The sequence below is a fragment of the Lissotriton helveticus genome, chromosome 4_1 (assembly GCF_964261635.1).
Source record: "Lissotriton helveticus chromosome 4_1, aLisHel1.1, whole genome shotgun sequence".
NCBI lineage: Eukaryota > Metazoa > Chordata > Amphibia > Caudata > Salamandridae > Lissotriton > Lissotriton helveticus.
Genome location: NC_136063.1, coordinates 1,931,571,050 through 1,931,598,283, shown reverse-complemented (window position 1 = coordinate 1,931,598,283; position 27,234 = coordinate 1,931,571,050). Strand labels below are relative to the sequence as shown.

The 27,234-nt window shown below is 41.6% G+C and overlaps 1 protein-coding gene across 1 annotated transcript in view; it reads right to left on the bottom strand.

Annotated features, from left to right (window-relative positions):
• Nucleotides 1-27,234, bottom strand: part of MCF2 (MCF.2 cell line derived transforming sequence) — a 1,062,111-nt gene that overhangs the window by 237,139 nt on the left and 797,738 nt on the right. The window contains exon 20 of the mRNA XM_078688611.1: nucleotides 26,588-26,680. Coding sequence (XP_078544737.1) covers nucleotides 26,588-26,680 — 93 coding nt within the window. The remainder of the gene's footprint in view (nucleotides 1-26,587; nucleotides 26,681-27,234) is intronic.

The window sequence follows — 27,234 nt, the reverse complement described above, 5'->3', positions numbered from 1 at the left end:
ACTCCAGAAATCAATAACAACTTTCGAGTCAACATCCTTGACTAATTTGAATTCTGGCCATTTTGACGCATAGTCAATCATCACTAAAATAAACCTAGTACCACCACTAAGAGTACTATAAGGTCCCATCACATCAACACCAACATTTTGCCATGGATGGTCTGGACATTCCGCCGGAATCAGTGGAGGAACACAAGTCTTGAGAGACTTGTCAGAAGACTTGCAAATACTACAATCCAAAACAAACTCATCGACCTCAGCATCCATGCCTGGCCACCAAAACGTATCACAAATACGCCGTTTAGTAAATGAACACCCTAAATGCCCCTCATGAGCTCTCATTATAATACCTTTCCTGAAAACTAGTGGTGGAACTAATTTGTCATTACGTAAGAGAATATCATCTTCAACAGACAACTCGTCCTCGACCTTACAAAAAGGTTGATGAGAAAGTGACAGAACTTTCTCTCTTGGCCAGCCAGACCTAATATAATTACAAACTTCTTGAAGAACAGAGTAGTTGGCAAAGGCCTGCATCCACTTCTCCTCAGAAAAAAATTTAAGTTCAGGGATATCAACACTGGCAACAAGACAGTCCTCGCAATCTTCATCAATAAGATCCGCAAAAGACACATCATCATCGAGTGAGTTTGGAGCAGGAAATCGTGAAAAGAAATCTGACCTTCCGTTCTTACCACCGGGGATATGCCTAACATAAAAATTATACTGTAATACCCTGCTAACCATGCGCATAATCCTGGGGGTAGAACACTTAGTTATGGTCCCATTCAAAACGTTTACAAGCGGTTTGTGATCCGTTTGCAATAAAAACCGTTTTCCCCACACATAAGAACGAAACTTATCAATGGCCCATGCACACGCTAAAAGTTCCTTTTCTATGACCGAATATTGCAATTCAGGAGCACGCAAAACTCTGGAAGCAAATCCAATCGTTCTTTCCACACCACACTCCACCTGGGTCAAAGTGGCACCCAACCCCACTTGACTGGCATCAACCGTTAAACAACACGGTAAGCTAGGATCAAAAGGCTTCAAGATAGAACTTACACTCAGACTGTCTTTGACCCTCTTAAAAGCAGAAACAAATTCTTCACACCATTCAAATTTAATTCCCTTCTTTAATAAATTGCTGATGGGGCGAACAATAGTGGCATAATGTGGTATGTATCTCGAATAGTATTCACAGAGACCCAAAAGAGATTTTACACCGGTTTTATCTGTAGGAGTAGCAGCATTAGAGATAGCTTCCAAAAGTCCCGGTCTAGGCTTAACTCCATCTTGGGTAAGAATATGCCCTAAATATTCCACTTCGGTGCAACAAAATTTACATTTTTCTAGCTTGAGAACAACCCCATGTTCTTGAAAAAGACCCAAAACCTTATGTAGGATCTTGTCATGTGAATCAGAATCCTTAGCAAAAATAAGTACGTCATCTTGGAAAACCAAAACTCCATCTACTCCCTTGAGAATGTTAGACATAACACGCTGAAATACCGACGCAGCAGATGCTAATCCAAATGGCATGCGTCGATATTGGAACATTCCCAAGGGAGAGACAAAGGCCGTAAGATGACGTGATTCTGGGTGCAGCTCGATCTGGTTATACGCACTGGCCAGATCAAGCTTAGTGAAAATCTTGGCACCCTTTGTAGAAGCAAAGAGATCTTGGATCTTAGGTAGAGGATGTGAATCGACCCAAATCTCTTTGTTTAATGACCTTAAATCTACACAGACGCAAAGTTTGCCGTCCCTTTTTCTGGCTACGACTAAAGGACTAAGCCAAAGGGATGACTCCGTAGGCTCTATAACACCTTTCTCACAGAGCATTTGCAATTCTTTGTCTAAATCATCCCTTACACTATAGGGTACACCCCTTAGTTTGTGTTTAATTGGAATTGAACCATCTTTGACAATAATTTTGTGCTTAAATCCCTTTATTTTTCCGAACTCCCCACCAAAAAGTGGGTTATCTTTCCTTCCATTCTGTGAAACTGTTTTCATTTACAATTTGTTTTTTTCTTCGTGACCCTTTAAGATGGTCGCTGTTTATGTCTTGCTTTGTTATTATTGATACTGGATTGTCTGTCTTTCACCTAGGGACAGACGGCCGCTGCTTAGTGTAAATATTTTTTTTATGCCGTAACCCCGTCTCATCCTAAACTTATGTTTATACCTGGGACTCTCTAACATGGCCGCCGTTCATGTTTTGAGGGGAGATCATTTCAGCTGGGTGGTCTGTCGTTTATGTTTATGTTCTCGACATACTCCCTATGGCTCACCTTTAATATGCTTAAACCTGTGCTTTTATCTAGGACTGTCTATGTTGGCCGCCATTCATGCCTTAAATAGAATTTGGGGTAGTTGGGTGGTCTGTCGGTTATCTCTTTGATAGACCCCGTATGTCTTACTTCCAATTTGCCTATATTTGTGACCTTCAAAAGATGGCCGCCGTTCATTTCTTGTGCAGTGATAGTTATAAGCCGCCTGGTCTGTCTTTGACCTTCATGATTCTCATGACTTGTACTTTGTCTATGTCCTAACTCCGTTTGGTGTTTCCCGCATTATTCACTTCACGGTGTATAAAATGCAGTTTACTCTAATGCTTCAATTGTTACTGCGGGCGACGAAACGTGTCACGAGCGCTGCTGCCACTTGGCGGGTGAGTAAGCAGTTTGGGTAACTACGTATATCGGATAGGGGCACCTTTAGTTTATATTGCTTGGTGTACTCGGCACCGAGTAAGAAGTGTTTACGCTATTGGTTTTTATTATCTTTGTTACTGGTGGCATTACCGATTTGATTGAATCCTAACATGCCGCTTTTATACACCTCCCCTCTCTAGACTGCAACTTATGGTTGCGAACGCGGACCCCACCAATACTGTAGGGAAGTTTGTTTAACTTACTAGCATTCTTTTGAAACATTTGATACCTACTTTATGAAAAAACTTTGGACATCGCCTGCATGAGCCCGCACCTGTTCTCGCCTATGGTGAGCCCTCTTTCTACTTCTTACATATAATGCTGTGCTTGGGGGTATCAGTCACTTCCACTTGACTATGGCACTGATAACTAGCTGCCTTTTCTATAATTGACAGTCATGTTAATGTGATTACCTGCACTATAAGTGATAAGATTGGGTATATTAATTCCAACTTTGCACAAGCTCTATGTACATATACAGCTGTATTCAGGGGTGACAGTCAACCCTGCCTGACTTCTTTGCTTGGATTATAGGCTGCCGTTCTTACAATCGATAGTCGAATGTTTATATAAATTCTTGCATTATAATGAATGATATTGGGTACATCATCTCTAACTTGGTATAACTTCTGTTTAGGACCTCATGGCTCCTATACGAATATGCGGAGCGTGGGTCTCCGATATATTTATATTTATATATGTTCAAACTAGTGTATTGGGTAGCTCTGAGGATTGCCCTCTTATATATTTGTTGTTTCATGCATTGAAATTACGAATGTAATGTGGGTTTTTGTGTACTTTATGACGTTGTACCATGTTACCCACTAAATAACCAATTTAACCTTTAGGCATAAGATTGTTATTTTATAAAAATAACAGGTAATAGAAAATTTATATTTTTTGTTTCTTGCGTTTAGCTACATCTTCTTATCAATGATTGATGATACTCTTGCTCTGACTACTATGTCGACCTACAAGTTGAAGTGAATGCAAGTTTGTACTTTACCCAATTCTTAATCTCTGGGGTAAGTTATTTTTTCTCTCACTACCCTCTTGTGTAATTACTGCCCTGTTTATATACATTTCTTGTATCTGCAGCTCCTTGTCTCTAAGATTCGTATAAAGAATTCAGTGCCCGTGTTTTTTACATCTTTCCAATCTATGATTGGATTTTATTTCTCTCTTCAGTATGGAAATATTCTTTATTTGTACATTTACCTGGCGTGAACAGCTTCACAGTGTTGTTAATTTCCTCGGAATTGTAATTTTGTCTTAGGTACTACTTTTTTGGTGTGTGCTATAAACTTGTGATATGCCTCAGATCTCTTCTCTGGACATTTGATTTCATTTTTATATATATTCTTTCTCATTCTCTGTCCTTCTAGGTATCCCACTAACAATACTCAACGTTGTGTCCTTACATCTTGAGCGGATTACTAAACATCTTCCTACTATTTCTATGGTGGGTGTTTCTCTTGGAACTGTAGTAATAATGTAGTGACTTTTAGTCCTGTTGCTTTACACAGGACCCCCTAACTGGTGTCTGACCTGCCCATTTCTAATGAATTCTCTTAGAAGTATAGACTCCCATCAATTGTTACTTCCCTATAATAGGATTTTGTATATACGTGTATTGTTGTTTACACTTGCAACAGGTTGAGTTATCACACTTATATTGTATGCTATGAGATGTAATCTCTGCTTTTCCATGTGTTTTGTATATAATGCTTTTGTACTGCTAATATATAATATATGTTTATGTATGGATTGTAATATATATGTATTATTTAATTATTCCAGCCTTGATGAAGTCTCTGTGGGAGACGAAACACGTGTTGGCGATGTATATGCTGGGAGAACCTGTTTTTAATGAAATTTGAATAAAGGAGAAAACATAAATAACGCTATCTGAAGAGGACCCCTTTTTTTCACTCTACATTGGACTACTAATTCACCCTCATGCTATTTGACTTGTAAACTCTACTGGTCACATCAGTTTGAATTTTCATCTGTGCAATACGCAAACAAAGACTGAAAGAATTCAAACTATTTGGTGTGCTGTAATTAGAACCTCACTTCTTCAAAGCATTATTTCCGGTTGTACATTCTTGTGCACCGATATAGCACCTTTAGGTAGTAGGTGCCTTGAGTGTCTGGAGCACCCATTATACATAAATATAAAATCTGACTTTGTCTATTTTTAACGCGTATCCATTTATCTGTACTACATAAAATCTTTCTTCATGAAAGTTGCGGACTTTTCCCTTTTGGACACTACTACCTTCTCTTGTTTAAATCCCCACCAAAAACTGATGGGGAAACCTTTTGAAGAGATAGAACTTCATCGGCACAATCCACAACAAGAATGTGGTCTTTAGCACCAGGCCTTAAAATCATCTTAAACAAACCCTGATGGAACCAGCCCAAGATATCGAGACCTTTGACCGCCACATACATTTTGCCCCTTATCTTCCTTCCTTTAAAGCACAATTCATCTTCAAAATAACCCAGAAGGTCAATCTTCCTACCTTCATAGGATACAGGTGCACGGTCAGGAGGAAGAAGAGGTTGTGTACCTTCCCAAGTTTCGTCAAAAAGTTTTTGTGTTATCATAGTTACTTTTGCTCCAGAGTCAACTAAAAGTTTAACAGATTTTGAGCCAATTTTAAAATCACCAATAGGGTCAACACAATCATTAGGATCTCCCACAACAACATCAGTAACTACAGAAATTACTTCCCCATCAGAAGAAGAATCTGAATCAATTATGCAGACAGTAGGTTTTTTAAAACTCTTTTGTGCTAGCCCCTTTAATTTGAGGCAAACTTTAGCGAAATGTCCAACCTTCTTGCAATAATTACAAGTGACATTGGAAGCTGGACAAAAAGAACCCTTAGGGTGAGAAATATTTCCACACCTTATGCATTTATTAGCATCTGCAGTATTAGGTTTGGAAGGTTTAAATGACCTCCCTGGATTGGTATACACACCCCTAACCGAAATTGATGGCATTCACAGGTTCAATGATTTTCTCCTCTAATTCTTTTAAAGATACCATTGAAATTTCGATACTCTTAGCAATCTTAAAAGTATCATCCAAGGAAGGATCACCTAAAGAGAGTAACTTTTGTCTAATGCTTTTCTCTCTACAATGACATGCAAATTGATCCCTGATAAGCTGGTCAGAAAAATCTTCAAACTTACAATCACCAGCTAATTTTCTCAATGCAGATATGTAAGAATCAACATCCTCACCATCAAGTTGTTTCCTTTTAAAAAATGGGTGCCTAAGAACCATGAGGCTAGGTTGCTTGTCAAAGCGTAATTTCAGTTTTTGCACAGTCTCTAAATACACATCATTTAAGGGGGGATCCTCTACAGGAAGATCTGGAAGATGTTTGAATACTGATCTCCCTTCAAATCCTAAAGAATACAGTAATAAACATTTTTTCCTTTCAGCAGCAAATCTTGATGCACCTATAGCCCCTAAATATGTGTCAAATGCGTCATGCCACACCTCCCACCTTATTGTAGGTTCACCAGGTGTATCAAGAAAAGAAGGAGTTGGGTTGACAGATTGTAGAGTGCACATAGTAATTAAAATGAAATTAAAACTATGCATGACTAAATGACAAGCACTATTAAAGCAAAACGTCAATAAATGAACATGAAATAATAAGAGCGCTAAAACAACAAGAAGATACTGTATGGTTGAAGCAAAAGAATATAAAAAAAACGAACTGCTGTGTGGATCAGCGAAGAAATAGGAAATTACGATCCACTTTTGAAGTATTGTCCAGTTCCAGTAAGCAAACAAAGATAATCTGCTTTGAAAGAGTAATGCGTTACAGATTTAACTTTCCGAAATTTCTTGACGAGAAAGTAAACGCAAATGTCTTCATTGCTAGGTAACAGAAGTTACAAGTTCATTGCGTCGTTCACGTCGTTTTGTATCAGGGCCAATAAGAATTGTGGAAAGACGGCTGGAGCGTATCCAATGGGTGACTTCGTGACGTGACTCCGACTTCGCTGAGTGTAGAAAAAAAAAACAGTTGACGAGAGAGCGAGACAAACGGACGTCACGAGAAGTATCCAAAGCGCGAGTCAAGCATGAAGTAGGTAAGCGCTGTTCGTTTTCAAAAAATGCATTTCGTGTCACAGTCAAAGTTGTGCCAGAGGACTCAACAAGGAAATGCTTTATCCAAAAAGGAAAAACAAACGAGTATCACGTGTAGGAAGGAACACACAGGAACGGAAGTAGGAAACAAATATATCGAAACAATCCTACCGTGTGTTCCTTTCGTGACTGCTCTTCCAGAGTACTTAAACAAATTCCAGCAAATCGAAGCCCATAGTTGATGTTTATCTTCAAAAGTAAAATCGGTAGAAAAGAGAAACGTATGATGGAGTCATGAGTATTTCACCACGAACTTTCAAGGAAAGTGAAATAATATCCAGTAATAAGGCACGTAGGTTCATCCATGTAATCAGCTCCGTCGCCAATAAAATGAAGTAATTAAGCAGGAAACTGTTGTTGTCTTGAGATGGTTTATTAAGATTACATGGATAAAGAGCCACTGTAAAAATCAACCAGCTCCAACAGATCATATCCCAAGAATGCCAATAGGACATTCTCTGGTAACTAAGCACCAGTAAAACATTCTAAAACAACATTACATTAATTTAAAGGGAAAGAGATAAAATAGAGACAGCAGATTACTACACATTCCCTTCCCAAGCACACTGAAAAGGGGTCTGTTGCTGGTCGGTCTCAGTGGCTTCCTATGCTGTCAAACTATGCATATTGACTTACATTGGTGTTTACTTTCTATAGGGTTGTTAATAATTCCTGATCCCTGCATTTGATGTTCTTTAATTTTTTCATAATTGTAATCATTATATTTTCATAAGTAAATTGATTTCAATAAACCGCATTCAGATTTTTCTGAGGGGAGCCCATGCTGCTGTGCAAAACTACCAAGACGGAGAAGACTATTCCGGATAAAACGTTTGTTACTTCTTGGGAATGAGATTATTTTCGATTTGTGGGAACTAAGCCAATATTTACATCAGAGGGTGATTAACTCTCCATAGATGACTACACCATGCTGCATCTGGATGTTACTTTTAAATACTGAGCTTATGCTTATACTTTTTTATTTAATTGTTTAGTATTATGCACCTTTAACAATGATGCTATCTTCATGATCTGATGCAAGCGCTTGACAAAACACACTCTCCCCTCCAGTGAGAATTTTGATATTTGCTATTACTTCAATTTGTGAGTTTAGCCTGTTCTCTTCCTCTTTGCAACAATTCCAAAACAGAGCGGATCCTCCCTCTGCTCCAAGTTTATGATATGGTGCTTGTGTCCTATTTCCTTTCCAGTCATTCCATAAAGGTGAGTCACACTTCCTATATATTTTGTCCACAAGCTGTTCCATCCTGTGTTGAGAGTATACATTTCTCCCCCTACACAGTGTATTTATCTCTTCCCTTGCTTTGCCAATTTTCCTCAAATTCTTTACCATGTGTCTGCTTGATACCGAAAAACAAACAGCAGAAAGCACTTGAATAAACTTGAACTTATAGTTTAGACAATGACTAGACGCCCGAGAAGCTACTGCCTCACCTTAGCCTTCCTGCCTTCGGCTAAACAGTCCCGGGAGGACAGCAACATTTGCTTTCATCGCCCGATCAGTCCCGGAGGTGCTGCATCATCCCCCGCGTCCTGCTTGTTCCTTGCCACCAGTGCAGAGGTGACTCCAAATACCAGAGTCCCTCTTGCCACACCCACCATCGAGTCAGCCCAGCAGCGCCAGGAGGTGCCATAAAATCACGTGTGGGCCGCCGCGGCGTGGGACGCGTGCGGGGGCTGCCCGGGCCAAGGGCGGGCCCGTCCGTGCCTGTCTGGGCCAGGAAGGGACAGGGCAGGGCCACCCCACTTGGGCGCATTTTCTGGGACTATTTCTTGAGGTGTGGTAAGACCATTAATGACTTTGGCCCTGTTCTATGTTTACACCTACTGCATTATTCATCTTGAACATTTGCCAAGTGATTTCTTCAATTGTAGGTTATCTTACAGTTCCTACGTAAGCTTTTATTCTTCTTGTAACATTGTTTTTGGGGGTTGTTGATTGAAAAAAGTATTTGGAATAATCCCCCCTAGTCTAGTGGCATATAAAGAAGAATCATGGTAAGCTCCAGCGTTTTGTATCTTGACCTCAGAACTTGTTTGTTCTCACTCCCTTTTCTGTTGATTAGTCTTTACTTTGTACTCGCGTAGGTTAATACAGTAACTCCTTATACAAGTGATACTATTGCTATTACGAATGTGAACGATGGAGAAAGGCAAGAGTATTGTAGGTACTTTAGACGCCTATCTGGTTAGAGCCGAGTCCCTTCTCACTCATGAGATTCAGCTAACCGAGCGGAGGCTATCACTTGATCCATCTCAGCTTCCATTGACCAGGGAGGAAGAATCTAACAGATCCTTAACACCTAAGAATATTATTCAACGAAAAAACATCAACTCCCACCTTGGCAAATCAATCCCTACCCCCATTGAGTCAAGATAGGGAGATGGAAAATACCACATCAGTAGGGACAGGATCACAAACCCGGAAACAATACAAACTGAGGAAAGGGACCGTAGTCAGAACGAGGCAGAAGAGTGAAAAGGGGGGTAGGGATGGTAGGAACAAAGATTCCCCTGGTTCTGGCTCACCAGTAACTGTTCAAGCAGAAACTCAAGCAGAGGCATCTTCTAAAAGCTTTGGCTCCCAGACAGAAGTACTCATCCCTAATTTTAATGAATTCTTATTGGGTACTAAGGTTCCCCTTGAAGATTTAGTTAGAGGGTTGCTAGAAACTCAGATCAGTGCTATGATGACCCAGATGAGTGCTCTCATCGAAGAAAGATTCAGTCTCATGGAGGAAAAGAATCGAGCAGCTGAAAGAGGTTGTAGGGACATTTAGTCACTCACTGGAAAGTAGAACAACTGCCCACAGTAGTAAGGATTCCAACTGCACACAAACGGTGGGACCCAGGCTCCTCATCCAGGAAAAAACCCTGGGAACGCCCAGAGAATCTCAAGCAGTAACTTTACCCAGACCTGTAGCTGAGGTCCCTAAACTAAATGCCCCGTCCAGGGTGGAGTACAAGAGTAGACAAGGGCAAGACAGAGGGGAACATTTAAATAACACAAACATCCACCTTAATACAGATACTCAAGATTTACCACCTGCTTCTTGTCCTTATGTATTAGTTCTAACAGGGGCTCTGGCATTAAAACAGGGACAGAGTGAATCTTGGTCCACCCACCGCAATAAAGTGGTGGATTGGCTGACCAAATTTAAGAATTTTAGCCCTCAGTATATAAATGAAATTTTGATGGTCCGCAGAGTTGGGTGGGTTGGCACCTCATCAAAGTCCATCCTTGGTGATTGCATCGTAATACATTTTCGATCCCCCCAAATGGTTCGGTCTCTCCTAAAGCAAAAAGAGGAAATCCTTCCTCTACATTCCAACATTATAGCCCTGCCTTTGGGTTTCTTCTACAAACCTACTATAAGGCCCAGAGGAGAAGGGAACGGATCTATAGTAACCTCTAATAGGTTTGAGGTGTTATCCCCTCTTGAAGAAGTGGACTGACAACCAATTTACCTTATTAGGAGTATGCCCCACTCAAATGAAAAACACTTAGAGGCTCATTTAGAAATCTCCTCTCCCATACTCCAAAAGATGGAGGAGCGGGTCCTAAACACTTCACCTCCTATTCTCAATCCCTCTTCGGTCCTAGTTGAGATGGAGCAAGAGCCTGCCACAGTTAACTTTGGTCTCAAACCAATTGGAAAGGTGACTCCGCACTCGAATTTCTTCGTTATTGTGGGTTGTTGGAATAAAGTTTTGGAAATGTGGTTGGTGCTAAATGTGAATCCCTTCTGAGCCACGGGGTTGAATATAGATGCAGATGCGTGTTTCTTGATTCACAAGATTCACATTCACATGAGCACTCGTGTGTGTCTTTCATAAAAAGGTAGATAAATGATTTTCTCTATACCGGTTTGGAAAAAAATGTTCAACAAGTTTCTTAGTTTGTTAATTCCATTTAATTCTCATGAAATTATTCTTTCTCAAATATTTCAATTGTTCTAAATTATCATGATAATATATCAACTTTTCATGCTGCCCGATGCATTTCGAGCTACACAGCTCTTCCTCAGGGGACTCTTTTGTCTGAAAGAAATATATACGTTTTTTCACATACAGGTGTACCATATAATCAAAGCAAATCTCGTTGTAATAACATTTTAACATTTCAACACGTTCCCTAATACATGCAATGTCACCTTATAGCCCTTCATTTTCGTGATTTTGTGCATTATTCGTGGCTGCCTGTGGTACAATGCACGAGTGCCTGGTTATCTCGTGTCACTAACCTGAACCCTTGTTACTCTGCAATGGTCATGGAGCTGTAACGATAGATGCGGCTTGTTGTAAAAGAATGGTCTGTGCCACTGTCAGCGAATTATCTCCCCCCCTAAAATCTACTGTCTGTCTCTTACCGTGTGTGTTCTTCGTTCGATTTTACTGATTTCGCTGTTGGCGTGCGGCGCTCTATCCGTGTATGCGTCTATGATTATATGTGCTGGTCACGAGGTGTGTACGCTCTGGGTGAAACGCACGACTTTCTATCTACCTTCCTCTATGCTCGCTGTTTAACCAGTCGCGTGTTCTGTTGTTATGGACGCTCTGGGTGAAACGCGCTGCTCTATGCTCCCCATTTGTTCGCCGTGTAATGTGTGTAAGGTGATTCGATGCACTATAACCATGAATTTTTAAGGTTAACCCCTTGTGACGGGAACGTGACCGTGACTATGTGATCATTCTGTCATTATCACGTTGATACTGCACATGTCAAATGCGATCATAATACAAATGCGGTCATAATACAATGCGTCCTATTCATTATGGTCACTGCATGTCTCAAAACGATACTAAAAGTTACAAGAAGCAACTAAGTTCAATCCGTTCGTTTAACCCTTTCGGGTGTAGAGTACAAAGAAAATTAATCCAGAATGTCTCCCTCCTCAATAAATGATTGTTGTTGCCTCTTCCCGGCAAAATTGCGACTGTCTCTAGGATGCAGAATTTTAGTTGAGAAAGGTTATGTTTTGCTTCGTTGAAATGTGTTGCCACAGTGGATTTCTGATTTTTTAGTCTGATATTACTTTTATGTTCTACCAGTCTGGTTTTGATTTTCCTCTGGGTTTTCCCCACATATGATAAACCGCACGGGCATCTCAACATATATACAACATTGCTGCTGTCACATGTGCCTGATACTTTTAGTTTAACTGGTGTTCCCATGGTGGGATGGTTGATAGTATTCCCTTTGATAATTGCTGAGCGATTCCCACAATTGTAGCAAGGTGTGGTTCCTTTGTATGTCTCTGTTTCCTTGTGTTTTGGTTTTTTGATCAGTTCTTTGAGGTTTTTTGTCCTCTCATATGCAAATATAGGAGGTTTTGTAAATGACCCTTTAAAATCTTCCTCGAGTGCCAGTAGTGGCCAGTGTTTTGTGATTGTTTTTTTGATAGAAAAGCTTCTAGTCGAGAATTTAGACACGAATACCGTTCTTTGTTTTTCAGGTTTTATGTGTGTAGATAGCAAATGTTGTCTTTGTAGTTTGTCTGCTCTTTCTGCAGCGGCTTCCAGAATGGATTCGGGATATCCTCTGTTTTTTAATTTGAGTAAAGTTTCCTGTTTGTGTTTGTTGTACAAAGCTTCTGTTGATGCTATTCTTTTGATTCTGACCAGTTGTGAAAATGGTAGGTGCTTTTTTAATGATGGCTGATGGAAGCTTCTGTAATGTAATAGATTATTTCTGTCTGTGGTCTTTGTAAATACACTGGTGGTTAGCTCTCCTTCGTGATTTGATATTGCTACATCCAAGAAGGATATTTCTTCTTTGTTATTGGAAAAGGTGAATTGAATTATTTCGTTAATGTCATTGAGTTGCTGCAAGGCTTCTTGTAAGGTGTGTGTTGTTCCCTTCCATAATACAAATATATCATCGATATACCGTTTGTAAAGAATTAAATTGTTTTGCCATACCTGTTGGTTCAATATGTGATCAAGTTCAAATCTGTGCATAAACGTGTTGGCGTACGTGGGCGCCGCACAATTGCCCATCGAGGTTCCAGAAGATTGGACATAGAACTTGTCTTTCCACACAAAATAGCTATGGAATAGAGTAAAATGGATACGTTCCATTATGAATACTTTCAGGTCCTCACTTTTCTCTTCATTCACCAAAAAACTTTCAACAGCAGTCATACCCAGGTTGTGCGGTATGGAAGTGTACAAAGACTTCACATCTACTGTGGCCATGATCATCTCCTTGGTGTAATTAGTTTTGTGTTGTTCAAGAATGTTTAAAAAGTGGGTTGTATCCTTGATGTATGTGGTGGATTTTTGGACAATGTTCTGTAGGTCTCTATCAATAAACTTTCCAATCGGCTTGTGTATAGATCCCACGGTGGACACTATTGGTCGAAGTGGCGGCTTTGTGGGGTGTTTATGGATTTTTGGTATCATGTAGATATACGGTGTTGAGGGATTTGCTTTCAGGTGGTAGTCTTTTTCCTTCTGGCCTATCACACCCTTTACTATTGCATTTTCAATGATGTTGGATAAAATTCTTTCAAATTCTTTGATGGGATCTGTTTCCATCCTCATGTACGTGTCTTGATCTTGGACGTGCATGTCCACTTCCTGTTCGTAATACTCTGTGTCCATTATGATGAGAGCACCACCTTTATCCGCTTGTCGGATTGTTATTTGTTGGTTGTTGGCCAAATTCTGTAGAATTTGTTTGTCTTTTTGAGTTAGGTTGGTCTGTTTTGATCTGGGTTTCCTGAAAATGTCTTCGATTTCTTTTGTCACCACTTTTTCATACGTATTCAATACTTTGTGACTCACCGGAGGAGTGAATTTACTCTTTGATCTCAGGCCCATTAGTGCGTTCACTTGTGTTGGTGTGGATGTCTCAATGACGTTCGAAAAGAAATGGCGTAGCCTTAGTGATCTGAGGAATTTGTACAAACACACTTTAGTCTCCAATAAGTTCGAGTGGTACGTGGGTACATATGATGATCCTTTCTGTAGAGTTTGTATTTCGTTGGTGGTCATTTTGTATTTGGATATGTTGATTATTAAGTTTTCTGGCTCCTGGTGTTTTGGGCCACTGTTTCTTTTACTGTTGGTCTTTTTCCCCCGCCTGGTTCTGTTTGAGGTCCAGGGCCTCTCTCTAAAAAAGGTACTTGGTCAGATGCAACCTGACTGGTGGATGTTTCAGATGTAGTATGTGTTGTTTGTTCCGTACTGTTTGTTTGTCTGCCTCCTGGGGCAGTTCGTGCTGTTCTGTTGTCAAAAGGTCTGCGCCTTTGTTGGGAGTCATCGGAAGATGTTTCATCAGACGATTTGTCATTGTTTGGTCTTTGTTGTCTCCTTCTAGCATAAATGTCTGCCCATGTATATACCTCCCCTAGGCGATAATCGGTGGTGTCTCTTTTGAATTTTCTGAGCTTACGGTCATTTATTTCCTTAGTGTATTTGTCTATTTTTTTGTTAGTTTCCATTAGTATCTGATCCCATTCTTCCTTAGTAACCATTTTGTTTAGATCATCTTTTAGAAGATTAATTTCTTTCGTCAGTTCCTCTAATACTTTAGCCAATTCTTCCACAATTAATAATATGAGACCTAGGGAGCATTCATTTAGTATCGCGTACCATCCCTCAGTGAATCTTGCGTTGTTTTTGCATAAAGTTGATTTGAGTGATATCCTTAGCCCATGTGGAATTCGTTGCACTTTGTGATATTTTATTAATTTGCTTGCGTTTAATTTCTGGTTAATGATCTTCTTTGACATGTACAGTAACTGTTTTATGTTTGCTTCTTTCGATCCGGTACCTGGACATATTTCCTCAGATTCCTCTATCAGTGAGTATATTCTGTTGATATCATCTTCATTGAAAGCAAGTGTTTCTGCTCTTTGTGCTGTAGTATGAGATATTTCATCAAATTGCATTATGGCGGTGCCAGGAGTCCGTGTGCTGAGTTTTTATAGACTCAAACCAATTGGAAAGGTGACTCCGCACTCGAATTTCTTCGTTATTGTGGGTTGTTGGAATAAAGTTTTGGAAATGTGGTTGGTGCTAGATGTGAATCCCCTTCTGAGCCACGGGGTTGAATATAGATGCAGATGCGTGTTTCTTGATTCACAAGATTCACATTCACATGAGCACTCGTGTGTGTCTTTCATAAAAAGGTAGATAAATGATTTTCTCTATACCGGTTTGGAAAAAAATATTCAAAAAGTTTCTTAGTTTGTTAATTCCATTTAATTCTCATGAAATTATTCTTTCTCAAATATTTCAATTGTTCCAAATTATCATGATAATATATCAACTTTTCATGCTGCCCGATGCATTTCGAGCTACACAGCTCTTCCTCAGGGGACTTTTTTGTCTGGAAGAAATATATACGTTTTTTCACATAAAGGTGTACCATATAATCAAAGCAAATCTCGTTGTAATAACATTTTAACATTTCAACACGTTCCCTAATACATGCAATGTCACCTTATAGCCCTTCATTTTCGTGATTTTGTGCATTATTCGTGGCTGCCTGTGGTACAATGCACGAGTGCCTGGTTATCTCGTGTCACTAACCTGAACCCTTGTTACTCTGCAATGGTCATGGAGCTGTAACGATAAATGCGGCTTGTTGTAAAAGAATGGTCTGTGCCACTGTCAGCGAATTATCTCCCCCCCTAAAATCTACTGTCTGTCTCTTACCGTGTGTGTTCGTCGTTCGATTTTACTGATTTCGCTGCTGGCGTGCGGCGCTCTATCCGTGTGTGCTTCTATGATTATATGTGCTGGTCACTTGCCATAACAACAGAACGCGTGACTGGTTAAACAGCGAGCATAGAGGAAGGTAGATAGAAAGTCGTGCGTTTCACCCAGAGCGTACACACCTCGTGACGAGCACATATGATCATAGACGCACACACGGATAGAGCGCCGCACGTCAACAGCGAAATCAGTAAAATCGAACGAAGAACACACACGGTAAGAGACAGACAGTAGATTTTAGGGGGGGAGATAATTCGCTAACAGTGGCACAGACCATTCTTTTACAACAAGCCGTATTTATCGTTACAGCTCCATGACCATTGCAGAGTAACAAGGGTTCAGGTTAGTGACACGAGATAACCAGGCACTCGTGCATTGTACCACAGGCAGCCACGAATAATGCACAAAATCACGAAAATGAAGGGCTATAAGGTGACATTGCATGTATTAGGGAATGTGTTGAAATGTTAAAATGTTATTACAACGAGATTTGCTTTGATTATATGGTACACCTTTATGTGAAAAAACGTATATATTTCTTCCAGACAAAAAAGTCCCCTGAGGAAGAGCTGTGTAGCTCGAAATGCATCGGGCAGCATGAAAAGTTGATATATTATCATGATAATTTGGAACAATTGAAATATTTGAGAAAGAATAATTTCATGAGAATTAAATGGAATTAACAAACTAAGAAACTTTTTGAACATTTTTTTCCAAACCGGTATAGAGAAAATCATTTATCTACCTTTTTATGAAAGACACACACGAGTGCACATGTGAATGTGAATCTTGTGAATCAAGAAACACGCATCTGCATCTACAGTTAACTTTGGTAACAGCCCCTCATCACAGAGTACTCACATAACAAACAGAGTAGATCTAGGCTTGGATACCCATGGTGACGGAATTCTTTCACAGGAATCTGGACGTCCTGTAATAGTCCCTCCCCGTGACATAAAATCCTCGAGAGGGGCACCACTCAGCATTATTTTTTGGAACATAGCCGGTCTATGTTCAAAGGTCAACCTTGGCGAGTGGCTTACCTTCTCGCGGACCTGCGGCATTCTCTGCTTTCAAGAGACATGGGCTGTTTCACCTATCCATTTAAATGGATATAAAACCGTTTTCTCCCCTGCAATTCCGTCTATTTCAGGGCGCGCAAAAGGAGGGTTGGTGGTTTATATTTCCAACTTAATCTCACTCCGAGAAATTACTCCCCTAAAAATGGAGGCTAATTTTCAGATAATCATTCTTGATATTAACAAATTGGACTTTCTCGTGATAGTCAATTTTTATAATAACTTACCGCAATCCCTGCTGATCGACACTCTGAAAGAAATTTGCTCCCTCCTTTTAGAACTTAATAACAAACACCAAGGGAAAAATACCATCATTATTTGGGGTGGCGATTTTAACTTATCTCTGTGTGCCTACAATGACAACATAACCTGTGGCCTAATAAATGAGAAAGACAACAACTTGACTCATTTTACTCATTGTCAAAGTGGAGCTTGTTTGAACGAGACCATCTTTATTCTACAATTGGTCTTGGCAATGAATTAATATCACCCACGGTTCCTCTTACTCCAACCTTAAACCGTAGAGGAGCTTCTAGCTGTATAGATTTTATTTTTTTGACCAACAGGGCTTCATCCCTTATTTTTTTTTTTTTTTTTTGCAGAGTTTTATATAGCGCGAACTAGACCCGAACCGAATCGGGTATCAGAGCGCTTTACATAGCACCGGTTACGTTACATGAGGACACACATTCATTTTTGTTAGGCACGGGGAGATTAAGTGATTTGCCCAGAATCACAGGAAGTTTGGCATCGTTACCGAGACTCGAACCCAGTTCCTCCAGGTCCGAGGTCGAGCGCCCTAGCCGTTAGGCCAACCCCTCTCCCTCTTATTTCAAACTTTACAACTCACGACTGTGCTTTCAGTGACCACTTCCCTATCACCATTATGCTTTCTCTCCCATTGATGCGAGGAAAGCCTAATTGGACGAGTTATTATGGGGAGGAAAGCCTGGTCTTGAACAGACTAAACGGTTATTCAATTGAGTGGGTACATGCTGACCCGGCAAAGATCACTGAAAAAGTCATAAAGAACTTATGACAGCAATTACGACGGTTTGGCCGACACATCAACCCCCCAGGGGATCCTTGATAACTTTTTGGTTGTAACCAAATCTGTAAAAGAAGCTTTAAATATTAAACCTAAAGGGGAAAGGAAAGAGAAGGTGGGTTGGTTTATAATACCTGTACTAAAGCATATTCAAATCTTTAAAAAAACCCTTCTTCCTTGCTCCCCCTGTGCCTTCCCCTGCCAAAACCTACAAGGGAACTTGCCCTCTCGCCAGCCACCCTCGACAGGGCTCCCAACACAGACTGACAGAGCCCCCTTACTATGCATTCAGCGCCTACCAACACCGGCGAGCCCCTACCCACTACCTCCACTCCCCATCCTTCTCCTACGGATCCTGTCACCACCCCCTTGGTCCAACCCTCTAGTCCGCCTAGCCCATCTACTTGCTCACCTATACAAGCCATCAGTAGCCTCCCTAAACCTTCTTCCTCAAATCCACCCTTCCGTGGGGACACAGGAACTGAGGTCTCTGGTCGTCTTAGCCACACTACTAAGCCTAATCCCTCTACCTCAAATCCTCCTGACCCTGAGGATACTGGAACTCATGACTCTTGTCGACTTACCCACACCACTAAGCCTACTGACACCCCCTCCCTGGCCTTACCCTCTAGACCTCATAGCCCGTCTACCAGACCACCATCACAAGCCATCAGTAGCCTCCACAAACACTCTACCCTAAATCCTCCCTTCCGCTGGGATACCGGAACCCATGACTATGGTTGTCGTAAACTCACTACTATGCCCACTGCACGCCCCACCAAGTCATTTCCCTCACCGCTGACCCCTTGCCCGCAAGAGCACCCTTCTTTTAGGGATTTGGAAACTCTCCACCGCAAAGCCACTGAATTAACCTTGAGCATCCACAAGTCCTTTACGGACATCAAAAACCTCCTGCACCTATCCGAGCTCACTCTCCCTAAGATCAGACTCTCACAGAGCCCTACACCCCCCACATCCGACTCCAAGCCCCTTCTCCACTCATTCCGGTCACCCCTGATATACCTTCGCCCTCACAGGCAGCCCTGTTACCACTCAGAGGAAGAAATACAGGCCCTCCTCCTATCCTACAATCCTACCCTTGCTACGACTAGCACAATGGAACTCTTGGAGAATGAAATTGCTGACCTCCTCATTAGCTATGAGCCCCCATGTCCCTCTGATCTGAAGATTGATCAACCCATACGCACGATTGCAATAAATCCTTATAGATTAGCCACTCTATACAGCAGGGGAATAGTCAACAGTAAGCTAGCGCCAGTTCCAACCTCCGGACCCAATCACGATTCACATAACGTCCCCTCTCTATCTGGTCTCCTTATCAACTGCCGCTCTGCGGTAAAACATGCTGCCGATGTCGCCAATCTCATTATGAACCTAAACACAGATGTAGCGATCTTGATGGAATCCTGGCTAAATGAATCCGCTTCGCCCTGCCTAGACCCGCCCAACTATCTCATCATAAGATTGGACAGGCAATCACAAAAAAAAGGGGGTGGCATTGCCTGCATCTACCGCTCTAACCTCCTTATCACTGAACTTCTGGCCGAACCTACTGATTCAGGCGAATACCTTGCCCTTTCTGTCTGTAACAACACCTCCCGTCAGTGCAGGCTGCACATCTTTTACCACCCCCAGGCAAGAATGACACCTTCATAGACTACCTCATGGAAATCATCACAGCCAAGGCCTCTCAGAACGCCAATTACATTTTTCTTGGCGACTTCAACTTGCACTGGAACGACCCCAAGGACCCGCAGGTCAACGCCATCAGAGACTTCCTGGCCAACCAAGCCCTTACCCAAGCCTGCTCCCTCCCTACTCACTCAAAAGGGGCCGCATTAGACTGGATCATCTCCAAGGAATCTGCGGTCAAACTAACTTCCATAGATACCGGCGACTGGTCTGACCACCAAGCTATCACCTTTTGTCTTCCTGGCACTCACAAGACATGGACACCGCAACCGGTGATCCCCAAAAGATGGATCAGGGACACCATGAACCTGGATCACGAGAAATTGGCTGCCCGCTGTGCAACTGACCTCCCTCCTCCCCCCCATATCACCACGGTCGACAACCTCTCTGAACATTATTCCACAACGATAGCCAATATAATCGATGACCTTGCCCAGCTACAACTGAAACGAACACAGATCAAAGTCAGGAACCCCTGGTTCAACGGTTCCCTTAACAATGAGAGGAGGTCCCTCCGACAAACAGAACGGAACTGGAAAAAACACCCTGCCGCCGACCATCTTAAACTTCTCTGTCTGGCCAGAAACGCCTACAACAAAAAAATCATCAATTTAAAAAAAGAATTCTTCAGAGCTGAACTGAATAATGCTAAGAATAGACCTCACCAATTATTCGAGTTGGTCAAACACCAATCAAACAAACTTGCTAAATCAACCAAAGAAACCCCTATTTCAACAATCCCATGCGAGCAATTCTCCTCCTTCTTTCGTGATAAAATCTCTGCCCTAGGAAAGGAACTCATATTGGCTACCTATTCCCAAACCCCTCCTGTTCTGCATCCCCTCTCAGCGCTGCCCTCCCAGACCTCCCCCAGGAACCAAGCGTCAGGGTCCAACATCAATGTCTATGATGAACACTCGATCTCAAAAACTCTTTCCTCCTTAAGCCCCAACAATCACTTCAACGACCCTCTCCCCTCAAACTGCCTTGCATCTGTTTCTCAGGCTATCATCCCTTCTTGGACGACTATAATCAACTCCTCTCTCCTACACGGATCAATTCCGGACTCTCTGAAAGCCGGCCAGGTGGTCCCCATTCTAAAAAAACCCACTTTCGATCCTGCCTCCCCTGACAATTACAGACCTAACTCTAACATCCCTCTCCTAGCTAAAGTACTGGAAAAATGTGTAAAGCAACAGCTAAGCAGACACATCTCCAACTTCCACCTTCTAGATGACTTGCAATCTGGTTTCAGACCTGGGCACAGCACGGAAACCACACTCCTCCACATTGTGGATGATGCCCTGGAAGCCCTTGACCAAGGCAAAACCTGTCTCTTGATACTCCTTGACCTATCCTCGGCTTTTGACACAGTTAACCATGAAATTCTCCAGAATCGCCTCAAACTAAGGATGGGCCTGGATGGCACCGTTCTGGTTTGGTACCGATCCTTCCTCCAGAGCTGCTCGCAGAGAGTCCTGATCAACGGCAACCTATCCGCCTCCTCTCCGATCACAGTTGGTATCCCCCAAGGATCAACCTTATCCCCTACCCTCTTCAATCTGTACCTCGAACCACTCTCAGAGGTGCTGCGCACTGCCAATATCTCCTACCACATGTATGCCGACGACACACAGCTCTACATCAATATCTCTTCTCCAGAGGATATCCATTCCCTGAATGAGGCCTTGAAACGAACTGTCCACTGGCTCACATCCAACCAGCTTAAACCCAACGCCAAAATAACAGAGTTCCTCTTAATCTCTCCACCCAACGCCAATACAGACATTCAAGTGTGGACCAAGGCTATCACAGCGCTAAACTGCTCTCCTACCATTGTGGACTCTGCTAAATCCCTAGGATTTACCTTAGATGGCAACCTGAACATGCGGGGCTATATCAACGCGATGGCCAAAACCACCAGATTTCACCTGAACTACCTACGAAACTTTAAACCTTTCCTCGACCCGCCTGATCTAAAATCGGCTATATAGGCCTTATTCATCTCTCAACTAGAATATGGTTGCTCCACTCTCACAGGCCTACCCAAGATCTCTCTAGCACCCTTGAAAGCCTGCCTCAAGCCACCGCCAGACTTCTAACTGGTTCCAAGAAGTTTGACCACATCTCACCCCACCTTAAAGCTCTGAACTGGCTTCCTCTTGAGGCCAGAATCCAGTTCAAACTGGCTTGCATCACCCACAAAGCTCTCTATTCCAAATCCTCTGCTTTTCTCGCACAGAAATTTGTATTATCCGGAGGAATCAGAAACTCCTGGTCCGTCAAAACCCTTTTGCTCCAACCCGCGTGCTTCAAGAAAAAAAGAACATACAATCGGGCTTTCTCTGGGGCCGCCCCAAGAATATGGAACTCACTCCCACCCACCATTAAAAGAATGCCGTCTCTAGCCCACTTCAAAAAGGAGACCAAATCTTTAATAATGGGCAAATTCCTCTCCTAAAGCTCACGCTACAATCACCCCCTCAACCTGACTTTACCTATGATCACTGCATTATTCCTTGGCTGCCTTCCCCTATATTACCCACCCTGCACTTTGAACAATCCTTCAGGGTGATGAGACTGCTTTTCTAGTTTACTGCATCGTTTTTGCTCCTATCCCTTAGAGTAGACGAATATTATGACTGTTTGTTTTACCATATACTGTTTCTATTTGTTTCCTTATCCCTGGACTCTCCCCCCCCTTTGTTCTGTATCCAACCTGATACTACTGTAAAGCGCTCTGATACCCTGACAGGTCTGGTTCGCACTCTATAAAACACTAAATAAATAAATAAATATAAATAAGAACTGAAAGAGGAGCTATGGACGGAACTACATAAAAGTTGCTTAACGAATGATTGTGCCACTTTTTGCGAGGTGATTAATACCCCATTTTTGTCCGGATCCAGGGAATCAAGTAAAATTGAAGTTACGATTGACGAATCGTCATGGATAGCACATTTTTGCCAAATATTCGGAGAAACTGTCCGCATGTCCACAGCTCAGTGTCACTCAGGGATGAATATTACCTGCATTAAGTCTTCCTGTACCCCACTCATTTTAGACTTTTTGTTGAGCAAGCTTTAAGCGCTAGTAAAGGGGTTAAGGCGCCAGGCCCTGACGGGGTCCCGGTGGACCTTTACAAATTTAAAATGGACCTCTGGGCCCCAATTTTACTCAGGGTACTGGAAGCTACCTGTATAGTTGGACTGTTAGACTCTTGGTCAGAATCAATTCTGGTCCCAGTTTTTAAGAAGGGAGATCGCCAAAGCCCAACATGTTATCGTCCCATCTCATTACTGGACTCTTTGGGAAAAGTTGTGGGGCGCATTATATTAGTGCGCCTACAGCAGTGGGCTGAATATAATATGATTTTATCGGACCTCCAGTATGGATTTAGGGAAGGTTTGGGCACCATCGAGCAAGTTTTAAATCTGACTTTACTTATGGGTAAACATGTAAATGCCAAAGGCTGGAGACTGTATATGGCCTACATAGATCTAACATCAGCTTTTGACTGCGTAGGCCATTTGAAGCTCTGGGGTATTTTAACAGCAATAGGTGTCGATCCTCCACTAGTACATTTTCTTCGTGAATTATACTCAAATGCTACGGCCAGAGTGAGATTTGGAGTGGGAGGAGAGTTGACTGCACCATTTAGGGTCGAGCTGGGTGTCAGACAGGGCTGTGTCCTGGCCCCCTTCCTCTTTAATCTTTACACCAATGGCCTTGAAGAAGCCATGTTGGAGGGGTGCCAGGACCTACCTCAAATTCAAAATCGCCCGATCCCCTCTCTCCTCTACGCGGATGACGCGGTGATAATTGCCCGCACTCCCCTGGAACTCCAACGCTCACTTAATAGATATAACTCATTCATGTCCAAACTAGACTTAAAAATGAACATCAAAAAAACTTTTACTATGAACTCTGGGCCAAAGCATACAAAAGGGAGAGACATCTATATTAATAATTCCAGGGAGGAGAATACAACTACTCATCCCTACCTTGGAATAATAATAGACGATCAAGGCTCATGTACAAAAGCTATAGATGCCAGAAAATTGCTGTTTTTAAAGTCAACCATGGCTATAGTAAATTCCTAACAGAGACTAGAAAAAAGTCCCCCGGGTGAGTTGATCCGCATCTATAAGGCAAAATGTATTAGCACTGCTATTTACGGAGCAGGGGTGTGGGGTTATGTACAGGCGGAATCCCTCCAAAAGGTGGAGAACAGTTTCTTGAGGTTTCTCCTCGCTGTTCCCCAGGGTACTTCAACCTTCAGCTGTCATCTAGAATTGGGTTTGCCTTATATTACAGACACTATAAAAATGCACTAAAAATGCAGCTAATCTTGTTATGGCATCGCCTTTGGTCATCAACTAAGTTAGTTTTTACTCAAAATATTTTAAAGGACTGTCTTGCACTTGATAACTCTGGTTGGCTTCAATACGCTAAGAAGTTTTTATCTGACCTGGGCTTAGAGAAATATTACCATAACCCTCCACAAATAGCAGAGCTTTCAAGGAAAACGTTAAAAACCCAGTGTTTATGCCACCTAGCGGATCTTCGACTGGCCTCTGAAGCTAATAAAATCTCGGTTCAGCATTCTTTGCTGAGCCAATCTTCTCTGGTTATTCAGCCTTACCGAAACTGGGATTTAAGCAGCTTATGAGAGATTTTTGATTACCCAGTTTAGGTTTAACATTTTCCATCGTTTAGTTAACTTTCCAACCGTTAACGACTGGTCAAAGCTGCTTTCCCTTTGCCCTTGTGATGGTGTCTCGCCCCAATCTCTTATTCACTTGACCCTTTTTTGTAAATGTTATATTGAACCCAGAAAGCGTTGGTTAGTTCCTATTCTAAAAAGCTTAGGCTTAACACCAATGCCGTCCTGCTTTCATGGTTCTTCAACTCTTGGATTTAGATTTTTTAGCTTCAAATATTGCTAAGTTTTTAAAATGTTGTCTTCGTCATAGAAGTAACATAAGCGAATATTGATGTATCTTAAGCCTCTTGCTGTATATATCTATAATATGAACCATGAATGTTAATTTATTCTGGTAATCTACTGTGTTTTTATAAATCTGTTCATCATTCGTGATAAATGTATTTATCTGACCTGTATATACTTTTATGGGTTTCACCTAACTGCAACCGAATAAATTCAATTTTGATTTGGTTTGAGTGGACATCTGGCATGAAAAAGAGAAAGATGGTGCAGGAATCACTGAAACTCACTCAATGGTGTTTATCAGTGGCCAGAGTTTCTGGGACAAAGATAACCATTTTAAGTTTGAAGTATTCCTAAATTGTTTTCATGCATGGTAACATGCATGTCAACCGGAACACCCAAGAAAGACATTTAGAGAAAAACATTTGAGTATTTTAACTTGAAATGGAGCGGAGGAATCTTTATAGGGAGAAAGCTACATTTTTTTCGTTGCTACCAACATCATGGGGCCATGTAATGCATAGGGTGCACTGCCCTGGTAGGTGTGGTCCAAAGCGCACTTTTAACTGGGTGTGCCAGGCACAGACATGGCCCGTGTGTCCTATTACAGACAACACGATGCCCATAGGAGCTACAAACTTGCACTTGACCTGGATGCACTTACAGCAAAGATCACCATGCAAGAGGGTGTAATTATTAACTGAACCTGCATGCAGGGTATGTGTGGGTGTTCATGGTCCCCACTTCCCACCTTAGCCACCTTTCAAGGGTCGCTTATGTGGGTACACTAACTTTAAGGCACCTCTTTGTGGTGCACAGGCAGTGCGCTCCCCGACAGCTCCTTTTCCCTCTGCATCTGTGTTCCCTCTGCATCTGTGTTTGTAATAGGGCATGGGTTATGAGGCAAAGTGTTCCCTCAAATGCATGGGGCCACATCCCTCCCTATGCAAATGAGGACAGGCCCCCATGAGATCTCATAGGCACATATGTAGTACAAGCGTAATCTGTATTACAGAAAGGACTGTGAAAACATATGCCGCCCTTTCTGTAATACCATAGCTGACAAACAAACCTGTTCTGGCCCCAGGGCACTCGGTGTAATAATCCCCGCAAAAGGCTCCCGCTTAAATTGTGAGTGTTGGCATGTAAGGGACAGGGCATACCGAAACAAGCTATTTGATATTAAATAAAATGCCAGGTAGATGAGAGAGCGCTTCACTGAAGTGTAAGATAGAGTGGGGGGGGGGGGTCCAGATGTATTCTGAGCTGATGGGTTGGGGTTTCAAAGTTAGACGGCTGGGAGGGGACTTGTGGGCAGAAGAATGCAAAGTATAGAATATCATGATCAGCAACTCCTTGAGGTCCTGGGTGGTTCACTCTTGGAGCCTTCCACAGAATGGTGGCCAGCCTAAAGCGATCCGGAAAAGTCATTTGTCACTTGTTGCAATGTCACAACTCCTTATTACAGTACATGATCCTTTTCTGTCTACATACAGTGTGTGTCGCATGTATGTATTATTACATCGAAGCATAGGCAGTTTTGTTCAGAATAGGGGGAAACCCCAGGGGGGAGTAGGGTTTGCCAAATGTTTATTAATGGGGAGTTGCATATTTTATATTTGTAGACTGGTGATATATTTGCAAATTCCATGACATTTCTAATTTTGTTACCGGACTCTACCTGAGGTTATTGTTGTTTGGATTGAGAGCCAGGTCTGTGCCTTATGTTTATGGCCTATTGGGCTTGCTTTATGTTCAGAGGAAGGTATATTTTGGTTTGCTTTTAGACATGATGAATACAGACACAAACTACATGAGACGTTAGGTGTGATTATCTTATCCTGCTCATTCATTGGCTACCGGTATTTGCAATTCTGAGTTTATTATGGGAAACCCAAAACCACAAATCACAGAATGTATACAATAAAATAGGTTTAAACTCACAACTGCCATTCATCAGCATGTCATTTTTGAGTATATTGCCAGATACAATACAGAAAATTAAACATGTATCTATAAGCCTGACGGTAAATGATGCTTGAATTACACAAATATATACACTACGTATTCATAAGAAGAAACAGGCACCAATGCTATTTAAATATAAATACATTTTCTTTAACTATTAATATTTGGTAGCATATTTACCTTGAGTAGTAGTTGGTATTTCGTCAGACGTTGCACTGGTTTAAGGAGGTATGAATCCAGTCCAAGTTTGTGCTCTAACTTTCTTTGGCATTCCTAAACAAAGTAAAAATGATAAAGACAAGAATTAAAATGATTTCGTTGGCAGCACGTACCAAATAGTCACTGGCCATAGGAAAAATAAAATATTTTAGCATTTCAAGTATTTCTCCTGCATTTTAGGCTTTTATAGGAATGCGTTTTAGATTTATGGTTAATTGTTAAATGTATTATGTTGTAAAATTACAGGAATGTGCTGCTATTTCAAAAATGTGAATTCCTTTAAAAACTATGGAAATCCATCCGAATTATTAGTTGGAGAATCGAAATGTTGGTTTAGTTGACTTAGTAAAATATTACGAAAACTCTGTATACATTATTTCTCCTGGATGGTATCAGCGTCTGATGTATTGTTTTATGTCACGTCTTTATGAAAATGCTATTGGGATATAAATGTGTTACTAGATCTCTATTCAACACAAAAACAGTCATGTTAACCCTATAATAAATTTTATTTTGAGCAATAACCAATGAGGATTTTCGACCTCATATAAGATATAACTCTAATTACGTGAATTACTCTTGAGAATCATTTGTGTTCATAATTGCCT